The 21,655-nt window shown below is 37.7% G+C and overlaps 1 protein-coding gene across 1 annotated transcript in view; it reads right to left on the bottom strand.

Annotated features, from left to right (window-relative positions):
- Positions 1–6,398: 6,398 nt before the first annotated feature.
- The window catches only part of dpr2 (defective proboscis extension response 2), an 89,937-nt gene continuing 74,680 nt past the window's right edge, over positions 6,399–21,655 (bottom strand). The window contains exons 3-8 of the mRNA XM_018003339.2: positions 18,841–19,172; positions 16,428–16,505; positions 15,958–16,090; positions 8,183–8,426; positions 7,756–7,853; positions 6,399–7,633 (exon numbers count right to left, since the gene is read on the bottom strand). Coding sequence (XP_017858828.2) covers positions 7,377–7,633; positions 7,756–7,853; positions 8,183–8,426; positions 15,958–16,090; positions 16,428–16,505; positions 18,841–19,172 — 1,142 coding nt within the window. The 3' untranslated portion in view covers positions 6,399–7,376. The remainder of the gene's footprint in view (positions 7,634–7,755; positions 7,854–8,182; positions 8,427–15,957; positions 16,091–16,427; positions 16,506–18,840; positions 19,173–21,655) is intronic.

Raw genomic sequence — 21,655 nt, 5'->3', positions numbered from 1 at the left:
TATGAGGCAATCCTTCTTCTTTTTTTCCAGCACTTTGTTTGTGGTTTTGCTTTTGTTTGCGGTGGCCAAATTACAATATGCATTTTCGTTGGCTCCTTCAGAAATGAGCAATATTGCATTTGACAGGGTATGCTCAACGAGCATGTATGCTGACTTGAAATGAAAATAAATTTGTGAACTGAAAATGAAAATTCTAAATTAACTTTTGATTTGACTAAAATGATTAATGCATGATACGTAAATTTACTTTAAATAAAAAATGGCATCAATGAAATCTTTACAATTTCATTCAATGAATTTATAAATAGACTGTGCTAATACCGCGTTCTTTGAGGCTTTTGAGGCTTTTCATATATTTTTTCCAGAATTTTTGCGAAATGCTCGAGCTCCTGCTTGTGCTGTACCTCTTGCTCTTTCCGCTGACCTTGCCCTATTCCTCTTGCTCTGGGTCGTCCTCTTGCTCGTGGTCTTACACTTGTTTTTACATATATTCTTGCTCTTCCTTGTGCTCTAAGTGTCTTTCATTTTGTAATATTCACTGAATCTTCTTATGCAGTTTTCTTCATTTACATCTAAAAATATAGATTTTGGAAAAAATTTATATGCTTTATTCACTGAAGTGGAAAAACTCGAACTCGTGCTTAAACGAAGTCATTCAAATATTCTTTTTTTATGATTATTCACGTATACATTTGCTTTTATGAATATCTCAATTACTCATTCCAGCGATAAATACCCTGTGTTTATGTCTAGGGTATAGCAATTAAACTTCTCCTGCTTGAGCCAACATTAAAAAAAAACAAGTAAGAAAGCTCCAGTCGAGACTGCTCGACTAGGAGATACCCTGAACCCTCCAAGCTGATATTCTAATCATTCTGCACTTCTTTTATGCACACATACATACATATGCATCCACACGCACGCATAAGCCTGCGCTCTGCTAACTGCGCAGTAAGCAGCGACTGCGCTTGGGCTGCGCTGCAGTGTGGGCAATATTATGAGAATTTATTTGTTGAATAATTTCTTTTGTAGACATACGATCTTAATGAAACTTTCAGAGCGTAATCATATGGTGAATATGTGTTTACATTCCAAAGCCCAAGTCTCTAGTACTTGAAATGCGTTTTTTACAAATTGGGGGAGAAGGGGGCGTGGTATCCAAAATCTGTAAATTACAAAATCTTTGTATCGATTAACTTTATATACAACGCAAATTTGAAGACTCCAGGTCTAAAAATGTTCAAATTAGGCTGAAAAAACAAAATCAATTTTTCGATTATTCTCGATAAAAAAGTTATCGGACAATTTATCGAAAAAATAAAACAAACTCGTACTGCGTATGGTACTCACGAGTATGCATGCCAAATTTCAGCTCTCTAGCTCTTATAACTTCTGAGATCGACGCACTCATACGGACGGACGGACGGACGGACAGACGGACAGGGCTATATCGACTCAGCTGGTCGCGCTGATCAAGAATATATATACTTTGTGGGGTCTGCCACGCCTCCTTCTGCCCGTTACATACTTTTTCACAAAACCATTATACCCTGATTTCCCATTTTCAATGGGTTCAGGGTATAAAAAGGGCTTCATTTGAATTCCATAGTGCTACCTAAAGGGAATTTCTTAAAGACTGAACTGATTTACTTTATTGACGAATGATTTTGCCTGATTCATATATATGTATATTAACGTCAGCAGGCACATAGGCAAGCGCTCTGCTAACTGCGCAGTAAGCAGCGACTGCGCTTGGGCTGCGCTGCAGTGTGGGCAATATTATGGAAATTTATTAGTTAAATAATATCTGTTGTAGTGAGACTATCTCAATGAAACTTTCAGAACATGATCATATAGCTAAAATGTATGTACATTCCAAAGCACAAGTCTCTAGTACTTGAAATACGTTTTTTACAAATTTGGGGCGAAGGGGGCGTGGTATCCAAAATCTGTAAATTACAAAATCTGCATGTCCATTAACTTTATATACAACGCAAATTTGAAGTCTCAAGGTCTAAAAGTATTCAAATTAGGCCGAAAAAACAATGTCGATTTTTCGATTATTCTCGATAAAAAAGTTATCGGATGAGTTATCGAAAAAATATGATAAACTTGTACTGCCTATGATATACACGAGTATGCATGCCAAATTTCAGCTCTCTAGCTCTTATATCTTCTGAGATCCTTTTGCTCATACGGACGGACGGACGGACGGACGGACGGACGGACGGACGGACAGACGGACAGGGCTATATCGACTCAGCTCGTCGTCCTGATCAAGAATATATATACTTTATGGGGTCTGCGATGATTCCTTCTGCCTGTTACATACTTTTCACAAAACCATTATACCCTGATTTCCCATTTTCAATGGGTTCAGGGTATAAAAACAACAACGAAAAGAACAACAATGCGGCCACGCCCACCGCACCGCCCATTTTGGCGATATTTAAATTGCATAACTGTTTGGCTTGGCCGGCATCAACGACGCCGTTGACATCTCAGAGTTTTAACCCAGGTGCCACAGACACAACTCCAGTTGCATCGCCCGCTCTGCCGCTCGCCCGCTCCCGCGCTTCCTCGCCCTGCTGCCGTGATGCGTTGGCTGGCTCGTTTGTTGGCCCGCGGAGATTTTTCAATAGCTGCGTCAAGTTGGCGGCATAAATAAACAACAACAATGACAAGAGCAACAGCAGCGGCAGCAGCAACAACAATAACAACAACAACAACAAAGGGCATAATAATAGCAACAGACAGCGCTGACAAAAGGGGCTGCAGCCATTTTTGCGTTGGCAAATGGAAATAAACTGCGACACGGACAACTTTTGCCTCGCTGTGTTAATGGGTCAATTTATTTGGCTCTGGCTGACACTCCCTTTCCCTCTCGCCCTCTCTCTCGCTCTCTCACTCTCTTTCTATGGGTCGACGTTTTACAAAATATGGCAGCGACAACGACTGTCGACGGACGTATACAGAAATTATGCAAGCGCATCTACATGCGCTTCAAAAATGCGAAAACTTTCGCTCGCACGAAACTATTTTCCAATTTTAATTGCCATCCCGCACGGCAGGTGGCGCTCTAGCTTTTGCTGGTCATGCAGGCAACTGGCTCTAATTAACTGTCAACTTTATTTGGGCTTCCATTACGGAATCTTTGAAATAGTTTGATAATCGCCCGTTCACAACTTGAAATAGCTTTGCATAGCTGCGGGCGCAGTCGTCAGCTCCTGCCAACCAAGAATAATGAGAACTTTTAATAAGCAACAGCGAACAAGTACACAAAATGTTATTTCATAGATGATTTACCAGCTCTCTCAATGGAAAGCGATTACGACTTGCGCGAGTGGCGAGTGGCGAATGGCGAAAGCGACTGCATAATGGAGTGTCCTTTACAAAATGTTATCACGGGTAGATGGAAAAAATTCTCATTTATTTTCGACTTGATATCTGTCATCAATAGATGCAGAACCTAAGCTATGACCACTAATAGCTAACGATTTCGATTCAAAATGGCAAGTGAATCTTTCTTTTTTTTTTTTTTCATTTGCACAGATATTCAAATTTTCGAGACTCGACTATATCTGCTATACACCAGTTACATTTCTATGTAAACAAAATTATCTGAGTCTGTTGCTAATTTCAAAACGATTTTATCGATCAATAAATAGAGCGAAATATTTGCTATATCGATTATATTTATAGACAAATTTATATTTTTAATATCGAAATTCTATTATTTTTATATTGAAGGCATATTATAGTCTCACCAATTTTCTCAAACTAAACCTCAAAATAATTAAATAATACGAAAGTAAATTGATGAAATTAGTATAAAAATCCAACATAAATTATTTTTAAAATATATATATATAAAATAATATTTTTCCTCGAATCATGCTAAATCTAGTTATATATTTTTCCACATCAGCTACATAACTAACTTTTCTCCACTCGAGTGCACTCATAGCATCTCCTATTCTGTAAACACTATGTCCAAATTGATAATATAACTCGGCTTAGCATCGATAGCTCCCTCATATCAACTACCATTCTATTTTCTTTATACGCTATTTCCCATCCTTCAAATTTCATCGATATGCAGTATAAATTATTCATCAAAAAAAAAAAAAAAAAACATATTTATTATGCGTGACCTCTTTGGATATAAAGAAACAGCAAAACCCAAATGCGCATTTCCTCTTTATGACCAAGTAGAAAAAATGGATAGTAAAAAGTATTTAAATTAAATTGAAAATAGCGCTGTGTGCGCTACATTAGGCGCAACTAAAAAAGCAATACAATAATGAAAAGAAAAGCATATAAAAAACATATATACAATAAAAATATTTATCAATCGTTTAAATTGCTCGCCTGTAAAATATTTACCCACAATTAAGTGAAACAGTGACGCGTGTGCATATAATTTATGATTTCATTTAAGCAACTCAACTGCGAGTAATTATGCGACCGTACACATACACACACACACAAAAACACTCTCACATTTGATAAACACACACATCACTCATACGCGCCGTAAGCCGAAGCAGTCCGAAATTAGACAACGTTCCGCTGTGTTGCCCACCAACGCGTCATGGCGCTTGCCGCATGAGGAGCCCCCAGCGGTGTCTGTGTGTGTGTGTGTGTATGTGTGTGAACGCGGTCGCCATCAACAGTCGGTATAAATTGACCGCAGCTGTGAGCTCGGGCCTGCTTTAGCGCCTTGCGGCCCTTAGGGGCTAACGCGGCCGCACACCCACACCGACGGCGAGTGGCTTGCCCGCTCGAATGGCTAGCCGGCAGTGCGAATTAATGACTAGTCGTTGGGTTTATCTGAAGCGCTTAATTTGAAACGATTCCGCTTACTTTCCCAAACAAGCGCGCGGCAGCGCTGAGCAGTTGTTGGCTTTAATTTTTGCGCGAAACGAAGTTAAATTAATTAACAATTTATTGATTTAATGGTCAAACGAAATACACAGAAACGTTAATCCCCGCCGCGTTTCATCATTTGCGTAAGGCTGCAATAATTACAAATTACAGCGCTTTTATTAATGGACACACGAGCAACATTTAATTAAAATAACAGCGTTGAAAACTATTTGCAAACACAAAGGCAATTAGTCGGCATAAAATGAGCAACTTTTTAATAGAAGCAGCAGCAGCAGCAGCAACGGCAACAGCAACAGCTTCAGTGGCAACTGCCTAGCCGAGCGCTTCATTAAAGCTCTTGTCAGTTAGCTACTTACCTCACCTTCGATTGCTCACCATTGTCTTGAATTTCAATCTCATTTGCTCTGCTCTGTGGACTAGCTTTGATGATGCATCAGTGGCAACAGCAGCTCACAAAAGAATCCCAAGAGTGAGCCCACTGCAATCGAACTGGCTTAAAGTCAAGCACTTGCCTAACAAACACCCGTGTACTTTTAACAGCCTGCCTTTCATCTGTTAAGGGGTCAGTCCCCTGACTGAGCTCTTAATATGGAGACAGCAGCATGCCTTCAATGCAACGTGAGTGCAAACCTCGTAGATCTCGATTTTCGCTTTCAATTAACTAAACTATAACTACAACTATTTCTCTATTAAATGTAGCTGACTTTCAGCTCCTTATGATGTTTTTATTAAAGACTTCTTTAATCCACTTTTCATTTAGATTGTTCCCCTTTTGCTTCTTGCTGTCAAGCATACTGATATATTTTTCGTTTTGAATGGCTTTATGAAGCTTTCTTATTCATGGGAATTTTTATTTATTTTCTCATTTTTAAAGGTAAAGACTTAGGTCGATTGTGCAAGTTTCATGAAATTTCATAAACCCAATAATATGAGCAAGAAAGTGAAGTGCTTGAAATTAGCTAGAATTGACTTAAAGCTATGCACGAAATCGGTCTAGCTAAGCTGATAGTATATATCAGTCAAGTTTTTCCTGCAATAGTCAAATATGGAATGTAAGCAAATAGTTTCTCTAATTTAGGCAGTATTTGATTTGATTTTATGGGGTGTCTGACCACAAAGCGTGCTAGAAATCAATATTAAGATGGAAGTAATTTAGTATTCGGATGGAAAACTCAATAGAAAGGTAGAACACACCTATCATAAAATTAAGGCTTTCAGAATAGTAGAAATTAATAGCATGAAATAATATTATAAAAATGTGAAAATGTGTACATTTTTTATTTTTTGATAGAGAGAATTAAATTGTTTGAAATTATATAAAAACGAAAGTAATTTAATGAGAGTAAATCAAAGACTTTTATAGTATTATAATATAAAGATAACGAAACAAAAAGTATATTTCAATCGGACAAAAAATTCTCGAGCTAGAACAATTTTAGAGCCAAGAAAACTCTTTTCTGAAAAAAGCAAAAATAAAAAAAATCAACATTAAAATTAATGAAACCCCATTTTCTTTTAGTTTGTTTTATAATGTCTTTAATCAAATGAATTTTATTGCAGTTCACAATGTTTTTAGCGAACTGTTTGCTTAGGTTATCTATGTGACATGAGTTTCAGTTTAGTTTTACTTTTATCTTGTTCCTATTATTATGCTTATTAAACAGAAAATTTGATAAGCCATATATATATGTAGAGATATACATACATTTATTTATGTTTCGATGAAGTGTGCAGTACTTTGTCATCATTTACTTTAGGTTTGTTTTTGCTTACTTTATTTTATTTTTGTTGTTATAAAGTTGATTTTTTTTCATTAGCTTATATTACATTTATATAGTTTGCAGTTATTTGATAGTTTTGCTGACATTTATGAGAATTTATTTGTATAAATTGTGTTTACTGTTTCGCAAATAAACTACGTTTGCTAATTACTTAATTCAGTTAACTAAAGTTGGCAAATGAATCGAAATTTATTTACACAAAAGTAGATTTTAATTAATTTAAATTAATTTTTTTTTGTTTTTACATTTGCTGCTCAAATTAACAATTTATTTATTTTTATAGTGGCTATTTGTTATAAATATTTTTTTAAATATATAATTTTTGTTTTGTGATTGAGCCTTTCGTTTTTCTTTTATATTTTTTTGGTGCTAGGGAAAGTGTTAAATTAAATTGAATGCAAACAAGTAATTTAACACTTTGCCATTACAATTATAATTCGTTTTTTTTTTTTCTGTTTTTATGTTTGTAATTTGATGTTCGTTTTTATCTTCTTATTGACTATCGTCGATTTTTTGCCGTGTTTAGTTATTGTTATATACTTTTACGCTATGCATAAAATTAACACTAATTCATGTATATCATTTATTGCATGACATCTCTCAGTGGAATTATATTTGTAATTTAATTTTATTTCGTTTTTCTGTTTTGAACTAACAATTAAATTATTTACAGTTTGCTGTGTGGATAATCGCTTAACTTAATTATCATGACGTCATTGACTGCTGCAACTGAAGCTCTGGCTGCTGCTGCAACTCAGGCTGATGCTGCCGGTGTTGCCGCCTGGTTTCATAATTGATATGCACTAAGGAGAATGAGAGTGGAGTGGAATGGGTGCCCAGCAGCCAGCGGAGCCATCGGACCACCGCGCTGACTGCCAATGCCAGAGCCAGGTTGAAATTGAGGCTGCTTCGCAGGCAGCTGCCATTGCCGCCGCTTTTCTGCATAGCCGCAGGGCTTTCGTCTGGGAAAATAGAAGCAGAGAAAAAAGAACAGAGCAGAAGAAAAAAAGAGAAAAGGGAAGGAGAAACAAATTGAAGTTGAAGAAAATGCCGACAGATTGAAAGTCGAGTGCCCGCCACTTACCATTAATGACATTGACCACAACGCTGGCCGCCTCGGCTGTCGTCGGCATGCACGTGTAGTTGCCCGTGTCCAGCAGCTGGGCATTGGCAATCCGCAACCTGAAAAGCGATTAAAGCGAAAGCTTAAAGCAAAGACCAGGCCACACCTCATTCAGCAGCATTCAACATGGGGCCAATCAGCTGCCACATGAATTCAACTTCATTGATCAAAGTTGCAGCTATTCAGCTGGAAACTAACAAGAGCCAATGGAGACGCCCATCTAGTGTGCATGCTGTGTTCCTGGGCTGCACGCCCTCAGCTCTGTTGAGCGTCTGGATACCTTCATTTTGATACCTGATGCTAACCTAACCCTTGAACTGGCTTATGATGATAATGATGACGAATACGAGTAGAATGATGATGATGATGATGGTTGGTTGTTGCTTACCTGCTTTGCAGCTTCTCGGCAAGTGTTGATTCCATTGAGATGCGCTGCAAATCGATGGCCGCATCATTCGGATGCGCCACAAAGGGTGTCAGAATGTACGGACCGCGATACCAGTAAATTGGTCCAATATCCTGGGCCGCCGTTGCCGGCTGCTTCACGTGGCATGTGAGCGTTATGACGCTGCCCACTTTAACGTACAAATCCGTTGGTCCGGCTATAATCGCTTTGGCATCTGGCGGCGTCACTGCAAATGGCAAATAGAACGTGCGCAAAATTGATTAATAGCACTTCTAGGCATTCGCTCTCTCCCTAACGCCTGGGCACGGCTCCAAATCCAAATCCAAATCCTAAGCCCAAATTCCCAATCCAGGCTCAAATCCCGCCCACTCACTCACTGACTGGCTTAACGGCCGTTAAGCATGTGGCTAACCGCTGGCAACAACGTCAACGCCAGCATTTCATAGGTATGGCGACCATTCAGCAGATCATCCACAATTACACTCGATGAATCAAAGATGCACCAGCATACCACAAACAGTGCCTACCAAAACTCTGTCAACGTTGGCGACCCCTTAATAAGCGCCTCGCACAGGTTCACAGGCTCAACTGTCGACCAGGCTACGTGAGGCCCTTTTCGAGTTCACAAAATTCCCTTAAATTCAACTGGCTTTGATTCTGATAAATGGATTTAAGCTTTAAGAGATTTGAGCTCTTCAGCATTTACACTCGAATGATGCTTAAAGAAATTAAATTATATCTGTTGTATCTAAATGAAAATTGTTTCTGAAATTTTTACTATAATATTCTTTTTACTCTTGAAGTTTAGGATTTATATGAGATATATTACGTTTGTTGAATAACTTGATTAATTAGGATAGCTAGGATACATCAGAATATACCTTCGTACATTAGTAGAATATTTATATATTAAAACACGAACGTTAATATGCTTAAACAAAAATAAATTAAAACTCAACATTTGGATTGTCCATCAATAGTAGAAAGACGTCTATTATATATATGAAAATAGTTTTAATTTATATATACCTATATAGCAAAAATATATACTCTAGCCGAGTAAATAATAATACATATGAAATCTATTATATTGTATTTAATTTTATATTCTCTATCTATATTCATTGTTAACCACTGCATTTTTCTTAAATTTAAGCTTTTTTCAATCAGATGAAACCTAATGAAAGCAAATTAGTATAGTATCAGATTCTAGCAAAGATACGCCTCTACTGATACATCAGTACACACTAAGAGAGGGAGAGAAAGAGAGAGAGAGCGAGAGAGCGAGCAAGAGTGACAGAGATAGAGCTAAAAAGTGCCCTTTAAGTGTGTCGCCATTAAAGCGAGGCCTCACAATGTTATTTGTGGTCCACTCTGTTGGGCTACAAGAAGTAAACATTTCTCTATCGATTTATATTCCAAGTTGTTGTCATACTGTCAGTTGGTTAGGCGACGATTCGTTACCCAGTGGGAGCTAAGCTATTATCAAGTTAACTAACTGGCCAACTCTCCAGCCTCCTCAGTCTCTTGCCCTCTCTCTCCCTCTCTCTCTCTCTCTCTCTCTCTGTTCTCTGTTGTTTCAGTGAAATCGGCTTTAGTGGCTGCTGGCTGTTGGCTGCTAATGCTAGTAGCTTGTCTCTGTCCCCCACTGCACATCATTAACAACGTCAACATTTGACTTTGTTGACGGGCTGCTGTTGGCCAAAGCGTTCGCTGGACACACAGAAAAAACATTAAACCAATTTTCAGTGCCTACGAGTGGGAAAATGTTTGCTATATGCGCGTAGACGAGTGTATGCCACGCATTTGTCTCTGTCTGCGGCAGCTGCTAACTGCCAACTGCCAGCGGCTACAGCAGCAGCAGCAGCACCAGCTACAACATCAACAACAACAACAACAGCAACAACTTATCTCGCCCCCAAAATCAAGGCCAATATTAGAAAGCCACGCAGGCAGTCAGGCAGAGCAACAACCATCAACGCAACGCTGTGAACATAATGGTTCCGTTCATGATCCGCACTCACACATGTTTCGCCCTTCGACCTATAACCCGCAACAGCCGTCTCTCCCCTCCTCCACCCACACACCCACGAGTGTGCGTGTGTGTGTGCGCAATAACAACTGGCGAACAATACTTAAAATGTGTGTAAAATGCGCGACAGCCAACAAGAATTGTTTCTCGCAACATCTCTATTCACCCAGCGCCGCCCATTCGAACCATGGGTCAATGCTAAATCCCAACCCAAAAAGGGAACTCCCCATACGCACACACACTCACACACACAATCACAAAAGCACAAAGAACAACCAAATATTTTGGGCTTTGTGGTTACAAATTTTTATGTGTTAGTTTTGCCATTTCATTTAGTTTTCTTTTATTTTTCGACTACCCTAGGCACATTTAATACATTGAGTGGGTATGATAGAGCTAATTACGAAAAGGATGTGGCAACATAAAGCAGACAGCAGTTGAGTGAAAGAGAGACAGATCCAAAATAATTATTATTAGAGATTATATATAATTTATTATATACTTATATATAGTTAATAAATGTTATATAAAATATTTAGATATTGAAATAACATAAGCCCAACTCTTACACATACTAAGATATTAGAATTTGGCAATCTTGTTATTATTTTTATTTTTTTAAATTATTTTTATTTTATTTTATTTTTATTCATTTATTTTAATTTTAATTTTATTTATTTTCCTTTATTTTATTTTATTTATTTATTTAATTATTTTTTTTTTTTTTTTTTTTTTTTTTTATTTCCAGTGTAATTTATGGTTTGTTATCCCTTGTGTCTTGTGTTACAGGGCATCTACTGGCCTGCAACAACTGGTAATGTGTTGATTTTTATGATGATTATGTGCCTGTTATGGACTGGTATCGATAACACAAAGAACAGACACGAACAATTCCCTGAAATTGACTCTTCACTTAATAGCCACCTGAATTGTGAAGTCCTACCAGAGTGGCTCTTTGTGGGGCAGATTAAGGCCGCAGACAATCAAAACAAAATCTATAAATGTAAATACATAAGATCCTATAGACATTCAAGCAGCAGCTCAATGAAAATTATGCAAATTTATTTAAATTAATTTCTATCAGCTATGCAATTTGAGATTTATTTATTTAACCAATTTTTATTTTATACACAAACTAAATATGCTTCAACTCAAAATGATTAGCGGAAACTAAAATAATTTATTAAAAAATTGGGTTCCGGGTATAATTAATCTTTTTTTGATTCAGTTCATCAAAATTTATTTTAATTTGTCAACTTATTAACGTAAAAAAAAAAAATAAATAAATAAAAATAAAATACTAAACCACTTTATTAAATGCTTTGCTAATATCTAGACATTTCCCGTAGTTTTTGTTTTTGTCACTCAGTGCCAATTCTCAGCGATTCGTGCCAAGTATTTGCGCTTCAATTGGAATAGCTAAGCGCAGACAGTTGATGGCATTGTGTCCACAAGTTAGATTTAAAGTGCTCAAACTGGCAAACACGATTTATGGCACAGTTTTTGTGTTTGACTTTTATGTGCTGCACATAGCCAGCTTAAATCTAAAATATAATTTGTTTGCACTCGCTCGACAAGCACTTTTCATGCGCTGTTTGTTGTTGCTGCGATGAGCCGAAGGTGGAGGAAATCTTTCCTGTTCGTTTTTGGGTGCGTGAAACCGGTGACGGAATATTTTATCACGCCGCCAACTCCAGAAGCCAACAGCAAAATAAGTCACAAGTGTCTTAGGGAAAGTGCACGACTTGGAGATGCCCTCTAATCATATAATGGCAGAGTTCGACCAGTTTAAATTTAAAGACTCAACATAGATATATGTACGTATATCGTTTTTAATTTTATATACAAAATTTATACAATTACAATTACTTTTAAGTAGCCATACTTGACTTTTAATATGCCCCTTGATGTATGCTATACATTTATAGTTACGAAAGGGGATGAACAGATTAGTAAATATATAAAAGCTCTGCTGTTAACAGAGATCTCACTTCGACTCAGCTTACTTCCCTCTGTTACATATGCAAGCCATAAACCTATATACCCCTTCTGGGCATTTGCATTTCGGGCATAAAAATCTGCGCTGAGCATTTTTCTTTCTCAGTTTTCTTCGTTTTATTTTTACAAATAATTTGCATAAATTTTTCTTCTTGGCATTGCGGCGACTTTCCGTCGCCGGCACAAGAAACCGAGTGGCAAGTGGGAAGTGGCAAGGGCGAAGGGATTAGTTTTTTGCCCAAACAGAGTGAGTTTCGGTGCAGGTTGCAAGTGCAGCGGAAGCATTCGAAGTGAAGCGGTTTGAGGGGTGGGTGGGCAGGCAAGCGGAAGCGACAACGCGTTGATTTGAGTTTATAGCTCTTGATGAGATTTGTGCCATTTTGGCCCCCGAGTTTGTTATAAATAAAGTCAGGTGGTTCCTGCTAGCCAATTTGTAGTTGCAAATCCCCAGTCGCTGCTCCTCTAGTGCTTCCTGGTAAGCGAGTCTGTGTTGTTGTCTGTGCTGCTGCGAGTCGAGGACATGTACACAACATATATCTGGGCAAAAATGTTGCTACTAGCAGCTAGGAGAAGCCAACATTTTTAGCTAATTGAATCACATGAATGGCTCTCGAGTGGGTTCGGGCGAAACGACTGAGTGCCCACGAAGGAATACACAAGTGACTCGCATTCGAATCAAATCATATCGCATTTAGTTCGAAACTAAACCAATCAAACTGAACAAAAACATGAGCCAAACCAAAAGAAACGAAACTATTCAATAATTTCAATTAACTTTGACTGGGAATACCAAAAAATAGGGGGAGGGGGGCATAAAATATAATCAAAATAAATAAATAAGCAAAACTTTTGCCTTCGAACAGGATGACAAACATTGATCCAACATAAAAAGGGGGGAAAAAAAACTTTCTAAATCAATTTTATGTGCATGAATGAAACATGAACGTGCATGCTGTTGTGTAACAATTTATAACAAACAAACACACACACGCACAGTCTCGCACACACACACACATACAGAAACACTCAAGCACACACAGGAGGCAACGAGTCTGAGTTGAGACTCAACGGAAATCCATTGTAGAAAACTTGTAAAATGCCAAAACAATGGCATGAGAGGCGCAGTGTAAACGTGCAAAACACACCTCAAAGGATTTAACACACACACACACATACACACACATACATATACGCCGCCTTCGGGGGCCACGCCTGCGTCTCGGGCTGGCTGGTGTGTATTACAGCCAGCATATGAATTTAGTATTGAATTTAAATGCAAATTGCGTTTGCATGCAAAGCGTGTGGAAAAGTGTAAGGCGAAACAAAAGATAGTTCTCCAAACATATATACACACATACATATATGCATGCTTTATATCCACATATACTTATATACAGACATCTTTATCTGCAGCCAGTCTGCCCATTAAACTGACCCACATTAGACCACCAGCCCATTTGATTACGTGATAAGCTCCACTTGATGGGCCATTCCAGAAATTGGCAAGCACTCGGCTTGCTATCAAGACCTGGCAATCAGTGTGGCTCGATTATAATAATTATAGTGTCGGCTCCCTAATTAAATAGCTTAAGTAAACACAAAGAAGTGGATCTATTCAGAGTTCAATTGCTTTTTAATAATACTGTACGAAGGCCTAATTATTAGTTAGAAGTTCTTTTTATGGAACGCAAAAGGAGATAAGAGCTCAGAACTGCAAAACTAAATAAACAAAAAAATATAATATTGAAATATAGTATTAATATTAATAAATTTTATATTTATATACTAATATATATATTTATATATCTATATAATTTAAAATATATTTCATCACATATTTATATATATAAATACATAAATATCTAACCTAGACTAATTTTGCCACCAGCGCACAAAGAATACTTAATATGTTTAATAATTAAGAAATAAAATGTTTTATAATTAGGAAATAAAAATGTAATAAATCTTTCAAATAATAATATTATTTTTAATTTTATTTATTTATTTATTTTTTTTTTTTTTTAATTTCTGTGAATTTTTAACTTCAATTATCTAAGATTTACAGCTTCATAAGCCGCCTTAGCTTTTTCACGACTGCCATCAAATCAAGCGAATTTTTCACATAAAATAGCAAATTTAAACATTAAACTTACAAAATTAAGACTCTATACATTTACCATCCAATGACACAAACAACTCACAAATTTATTATGAATTAAATTCGAAATGAATTCCTTTTACAAATCGATTATAAAGCTGGTTTTGCCGCGTTATAAAAACGCGCAATTTCTTAAAAATAATATAAATATTTTAATATCTGCTTAATGGCAAACAAAGTCCGCTATAATATTTATGAGCATATGTGCTCTCTGCCTCTGCTTCTTCTTCTTCGTCTTCGCCTTCCTTATTTTTATACCCTGAACCCATTGAAAATGGGAAATCAGGGTATAATGGTTTTGTGAAAAAGTATGTAACGGGCAGAAGGAGGCGTGGCAGACCCCACAAAGTATATATATTCTTGATCAGCGCGACCAGCTGAGTCGATATAGCCCTGTCCGTCAGTCCGTCCGTCCGTCCGTCCGTCCGTCCGTCCGTCCGTATGAGTGCGTCGATCTCAGAAGTTATAAGAGCTAGAGAGCTGAAATTTGGCATGCATACTCGTGAGTACCATACGCAGTACGAGTTTGCTTTATTTTTTCGATAAATTGTCCGATAACTTTTTTATCGAGAATAATCGAAAAATTGATTTTGTTTTTTTAGCCTAATTTGAACATTTTTAGACCTGGAGTCTTCAAATTTGCGTTGTATATAAAGTAATTCGATACAAAGATTTTGTAATTTACAGATTTTGGATACCACGCCCCCTTCTCCCCCAATTTGTAAAAAACGCATTTCAAGTACTAGAGACTTGGGCTTTGGAATGTAAACACATATTCACTATATGATTACGCTCTGAAAGTTTCATTAAGATCGTATGTCTACGAAAGAAATTATTCGACAAATAAATTCTCATAATATTGCCCACACTGCAGCGGAGCCCAAGCGCAGTCGCTGCTTACTGCGCAGTTAGCAGAGCGCAGGCTTATGCGTGCGTGTGGATGCATTTGTATGTATGTGTGCATAAAAGAAGTGCAGAATGATTAGAATATCAGCTTGGAGGGTTCAGGGTATCTCCTAGTCGAGCAGTCTCGACTGGAGCTTTCTTACTTGTTTATCAATATATTGATGTATTTGTTATTGAAGACGCCAACGCTTGAAAGTCGCTTTAATTTTAACGCATACATTTTTATGGCTCATAAAAGAAATCCTTAAAGTACGCATGTGTACATGTCGAATATGTACAGACATATACAAACACACAGTCATGTGTAAGTGTGTGGGTGTCTGGGTGTATTTGCTGCTGGAGAAATTGGCTTATGGAACATATTTACACGCTGCATTGCGACATGATGTCGCAACATGACGCATGACTAACAAAAACTTTATGCAAAGTTCCCACCAAATGCAGCTGACAAAGTTTGCCAACAATTTGAAAGACTCTCTCCCCAATGGCTGGGCCAGCGTACAACAAAAAGTTGTCAGTTGCCAGTTGCCAGTTGCCAGTTGGAAGTCGTGCGAGGACAACTCGTTGACAATGCATAAGAACTCCGAATGGGTGTTTATTACAATGTGCAGAGCAAATGGCATAGAGAGGGAGAGGGAAAGGGAGAGGGGCGGGCTTACTCACCTATAACATTCAAGCGAAATGCCATCGAAATCTTTGGTTCCGTATTCACCTGGCACTCGTAGATGCCGCTGTCACGTGGCTGCGCATATTTCACATGCAATGTCCAATCCTTCGAGTCGGCGGTGCGTACGACCTGCAAGCCAAAATGCATAGATAAATCGTTAAGGCAGTGTCAGGCGGTGCGCAAAGTTAGATGATGAGATGGGGCTGGGTGTGGGGCTGTTAGAGCAGCTTTTAGCTGAGCCTGCCTTTTGGCAGTGTCCTTGGGCGAAATTTAATCAATGCATACAAGCCAGGCACGCAGGTGAGTAGCAACGAAATGCATACGCAATTAAGCTGACTTGGCTTACAAATGGTTCAGTCCGACCTCCCACCCACCCCTGGCCTCATTTAATAAGCCAGGCGGGGCTGAGGGAGAGAGCGAGCAAGTGATGGTAGTTGGGTACACTAAGTAGATTACGTATACGCACCTTGAAGCGCTCATCAGAAGTGTAGGTCAGAATGCCTGCAGTCAGAATGTGCAAATCGCGTTTCCTTATCCAAGATACCTGCAAATAGACAAAAGACACACACACACATATATACAAGGAGTGAGCGAGACAAGAGAACAATGAGCGCTTAAGTCAATTTTAAAAATTGCTTTGGCCCTGGCCAAAGGGGACCTGGCCAAAATAAAGATAGAAAATTTAATAAACCAAACGACAAAATGAACTAAGAGCTGTACAACAAAAAAAAGACAGAAATATATATAATAAAACCAAAAAAAAAAATGAAACAAAAGGGAAAGAAACTAAAAAACTTTAGCAAATACAGAAGCAGCAGCAGCAGTGGCGGCAGTGGCAGCGGCTGCAGACAAAGCGATTTGCGAGCAGACCTGCAGCCAGGCAGCATTCGGCAGCAGGACGAGGAATGAAGTGCGTGCCCAAAATGTCAGCAGCTTAAAGTTACCGAAGCCTTCGAAAAATGGTGGCTATAGCTGTCGCCCCACCCCACCAGTCGCCATTCCGCTAAAGCAGCCAAAAAGTAATCTGCAAACCTGCCGCAGGCAACCAAAACTTTTTGTTCATCTAAAGAAAACAAAAAAGCAAAAAGGGCCCCAAAAACAAAAAATGAAACACGAAAAACTGAAGCCCAAACTAAAAGTGTCAAAGTGGCAAAAGGAAACGGAATCCTCCCACCTTCAAACCAAATAAAGAAAAAAATGAGCAGAAAAGCGAAAGGCAAAACTGAAAGAAAGGTGCTACTAAATCTCGCTGGATGATGATGAGCTGGGTGCAGATTCGTTTGATGGGTCTTGGCTAAGGTGCAAAAAACTCGAAACCGAAAAGGCAAAGCTGAGCAAAGCTATGCAAAGCAGAGCCGCTCGCAATGATAGATTTAGTGACTGCTCTCTCGGAAAACGCGGCAGCGCAAGGTGACAAACGGAAAAACTGGGAAACTGTAACACAAACAAGCAACAACAACCGAAAAAAGAAAAAAAAGCAGATGCTAAGCATTCATTGAGGTTAAGCTGAAAACTTTCTACGAAACTGACCTTGCAACTAGTTCAGATTAATGATGCAATAGCTCTTCGAAAACCAACTTCAACACACAAAAGCAGCAAAGTTTCGAGTGTAGTATTAAAGGGCTTAGAAGTTGTTACTTGGGGAATACTAATTTGGGATGTTTTAAAAGAGAATTCCTTAAATTAGCATAAGACAAATGGATCGAAATCTATTTTATGAGAAACAGGTTACGTGGCTTAAAAGACAACTAGAAAAATGTTTGATTGATTTCTATAAAAATATATGTCAATATCAACTGATACATTTAAAAAAATAAAAATAAATAAATATATGCTAAATATATTTTTTATAACCCGCAAATTAAGGACTCTAAATTTTCAGCGTCTTTACATTTGCATAAATATAAAAAATTCTAAATAACTTTTTTTTAAATACAAAAAAATATTTAATTTCATATTTGCTAGAAACCTTTTCAAACATAGCTGCTTTACTTTACTCTATAAATAATTTAACCTCAATTTATATCTTTATTCATTATATTTATAACTATATTTACACATTTTTTCTTTTTGTTTTATTTTTTTCTTCTTCTTTCTTCCAACTACAAAACAACTACAAAAAAACCTAATTTTCTACCTCGAGTAAAGAAAAAGCTCGGCATTAATTGATTGGCACTTATTTCTATACACAGCAAAAATATTTCACAGCAAACAAACAAGCTCAACTTGGGGAGAAGCCACAAGAGAAAAACATAGAAAAAAAAAAATAGGAAAATTGAACAATGTTGTAAAGCGAAAGAAAAACGCAGTGAAATAAACTTTAAAGTTGATGAAGCAGCGCAGAGCAATCAATAGATATGAGAGCAGCAAAAAAAAAAAATAAACGAAGCGAAATTAAGAGAAAAAACAGAGAGTCGCGGAAGATGAAACACAATGCAAAACCATCAACTAAACTTTTTCTGAAGGGGGGTGGCCCATGCCAAAGGACTCGACAAAGCAGTAAACAGCACAGAGTTGGGGGCAAAGGACATCCAAGCAAGAAAATTACCAAAAAAAAAAGAGAAAAAATAGCAGTTGATGAAAGATGATGGGGCAAGCGGACAATGAAAGCGGAACCGGAAAACGATACGAGTAGCTGAACAAACTGACAAAAAAAAAAAAAAAAGAAAAAGAAGAAACTCTAGCGAGCACCAAAAAAATCCAACTTTGGCGACTTTGTCGACTTTGTGGACTTTGGCGGTAACTTGATTTTCAGCTTGGCTAGTCCTCGGCAAGGTCAATATTTGCCTGAGCACTAGTTAAAACTGCATAAAATATACGAAAAAAAAGCGCATTTTAAGATAAGCAACCACACACAATGGCAAAGGCACTTGACTCACCGATTTATCGCGCAGATTCTCCACTCGGCAATTGATGGCCGCTGTGTGTCCTGTCCGGGCGGTAATATTCCGTGGCATGCCAAAATCAAAGACCGGCGGCGGATAGGTTGTCTCATCCACTTGGTCATCCGCCAGCTCATCCAGGCCATTGTCAAACTGCGCCACATTGTTGTGGTGCAAATGGTGGTTGCCGTTCCCGTTCCCGTTCCCATTCCCATTCCCATTCTCATTCATATTGTGGCTGTGGCCATGGCCATTGACCAAGGAGGCGATATATACATCATCCACAGCCGCAATGGAGGGCAACAAGTCGTTGTCTATGAGGCCATCAGCTGCAAAGGAGAAAGAGAAAACCGAGAGAAACATTGAAAATTGAGAAATTGATAAATTGAAAAGCAAGAAGCGAGAAGCAAGCGTCGAGAATTGAATAAGCAAATGCCGCATTTGTTGATTGAATTGCCTGCCTACAAAACTTCATTTACAGCTTAGTCTCTGTCAAATGGAAAAAAAAGCCAATGAGTATGCTTTAGGGGGGAGTAAACGACTAAGAGATACCCTGACTCTCATAGCTCAAACTATCCACAGAAAAAACCAAGTCTTTATATCTGATTAAATCAGATCATCAATCCGTACATGTATATACATTTTCATGTCCCTCTATAGAGATGGATAAATTGACTAGATTGCAGCTTCTGCTGTGTATGATACATACTTTCATATACCCAACCAATATACCCTTTTGATCCATTATTAAAGGGTATACAAAAAAGGGCACTTAAGTCTAACAGTCACATGCATAGGATCCCAAAACAAAAGCCGAGTGCATTGAAAGCAAATTAATTAAATGCCACTCAATGCCCAGAGCTCAAGTGCTGGAGCATGTGAGAAAAGTCAAAAGAAGATTGTTCACATGTGAGATGTGTGTGTGTGTGTGTGTGTGCGTGTGTACTTGAGCTCAATTTGCAGACAGCTGAAATGACGACTTGGCTGAAAGACAATGGCCAATAGAATGCAGCAGTTACCCATTGGCGGAAAATGCTCGTTATAATAATTATAAAAAGCATTGTAGACCAACAATCAAACGATTTTCTTCACTCTCTGCTTAGCTAAACAACGGAAATTGTTTTTAATTAAAATAAACGAGCGCTTTAATGGCCTTGTGGCCGGAAGTGCACATAAAACAGAACTCGCTTCGCATTCCTTTCACGCGTTAGCCAAATAGTCATAAAAAAAAAAACGAAACAAAAAAAAAGCAACTTTACAACTCTCAAATTACAGTTAATGAGCGCAATAGAAAACGTGCAAAGCGCCGAAAACAACAGTTTATATTATTTTTGTCAACGAAATCTAAAATTCTTTACAGCCGGTGGCGATTTTTATGGAACAGATTAAAAAAAGGTTTGATCCATATTTAGGTGAGAAAAATAGTGAAAGGAGTGATAAGAATTATAAAAATAATTACAACTATTTCTATAAAGTTTTATAGATCTGTTCGCCGTATAATTATTTCTTTAGCACATATGCATATACTTCATTTAGAATGTTCATATTTTCCTAGAATTATTTAAATAAAAATTTTTTTTAATACCTTATATGTATATATATGCCATAGATTATTATTAATAACTGATGCACGTTTTAGTCTTTTTATTTATTTTATTATTTTTTTATTTTATGCAAAGAATAAACCATTTAATAGTTTATATATATCATATAATATTGATTACTTTTGATTTTCATTAGCGCTATGTTTCATAAGCAACAATTTTTCATTTTTTAATAATTAATAAAATTAAAATTAAAAATTAATAAATAAATTAAAGCTGCATAATAATTTTATATGTATAATACCCATATGTCTACATTAAGTTATTTATATACCTTATTAATTTTTACTCTTTCGAAAAACAAATGTCAAATATTCACATTTATTTATTATTTATTTATTTATTGTTAATTAAATTCTGAATAACAGGTTTTAAGCCAGAGCGACAAGGGCCTTCAGGCAGACTTATTTTTTCTATCTCAAATATTCACATATTTATACGCCTTACTTGAGATTACAAAAATATTTTATGCAGTCTGTTGAGAAATGTCTGAGATTTCATTGACCGTTTATCCAAAGTTCAAAGTTCACGCTTCACACTCTGATTTATGAATATATATGGTGGATATATGCATGATACGCTCACACCCACACACACACTCGCACACTCGCACACCCACACACGCACACATCCACAGTAAGCACGCTCGACCGCACACAAATTCCAGTGACTCGTGCATTATCATTCTTCAGGTTCTCGCACTATTTTTGCTTTTTCAAGTGCAACACTTGCTGGCATTCCAAAGTAAAATGCATATTTTTGCATTTGAATTTATTTGACATTTTAATGAGCGCATAATGTCAGAGCCGAGACGCAGCGAGAGACACAGGTAACAGCGACACTTAGAATTCAACGTGCGCGGCTGCTTCTCAATTTAGCTCGTTGCCACTGTCGCTTCACGCCCAACAACTGGGCCTGTCCGTGCTCTGCCCCCTCTGTGCCACAACTGTATCTCTCCCTAACTGGGTCACTCACTTTGGCAGCAGCTGCTGCTGCCGTTGCCGTTGCACTTGAATCTTTTAGGCCGTTGTGGCACTTGTGCATGTTAGACACAAAAATCTAAATTATTTAAGTGCCCACACACACAGATAGAGAGAGTGAGAGCAAGAGAGAGAGAGAGAGAGAGAGAGAGAGAGTGGGAGAAAAACAGGTGGGAGACAGATGCACACATCCGTTTTTTGCCATGTGCTTGCCAAGTGAACAGCTGG

The sequence above is a fragment of the Drosophila arizonae genome, chromosome 3 (assembly GCF_054131065.1).
Source record: "Drosophila arizonae isolate 15081-1271.41 chromosome 3, UAZ_ARI_1.0, whole genome shotgun sequence".
In the NCBI taxonomy this organism is placed as follows: Eukaryota; Metazoa; Arthropoda; class Insecta; order Diptera; family Drosophilidae; genus Drosophila; species Drosophila arizonae.
This window is presented reverse-complemented; position numbering and strand designations above follow the sequence as displayed.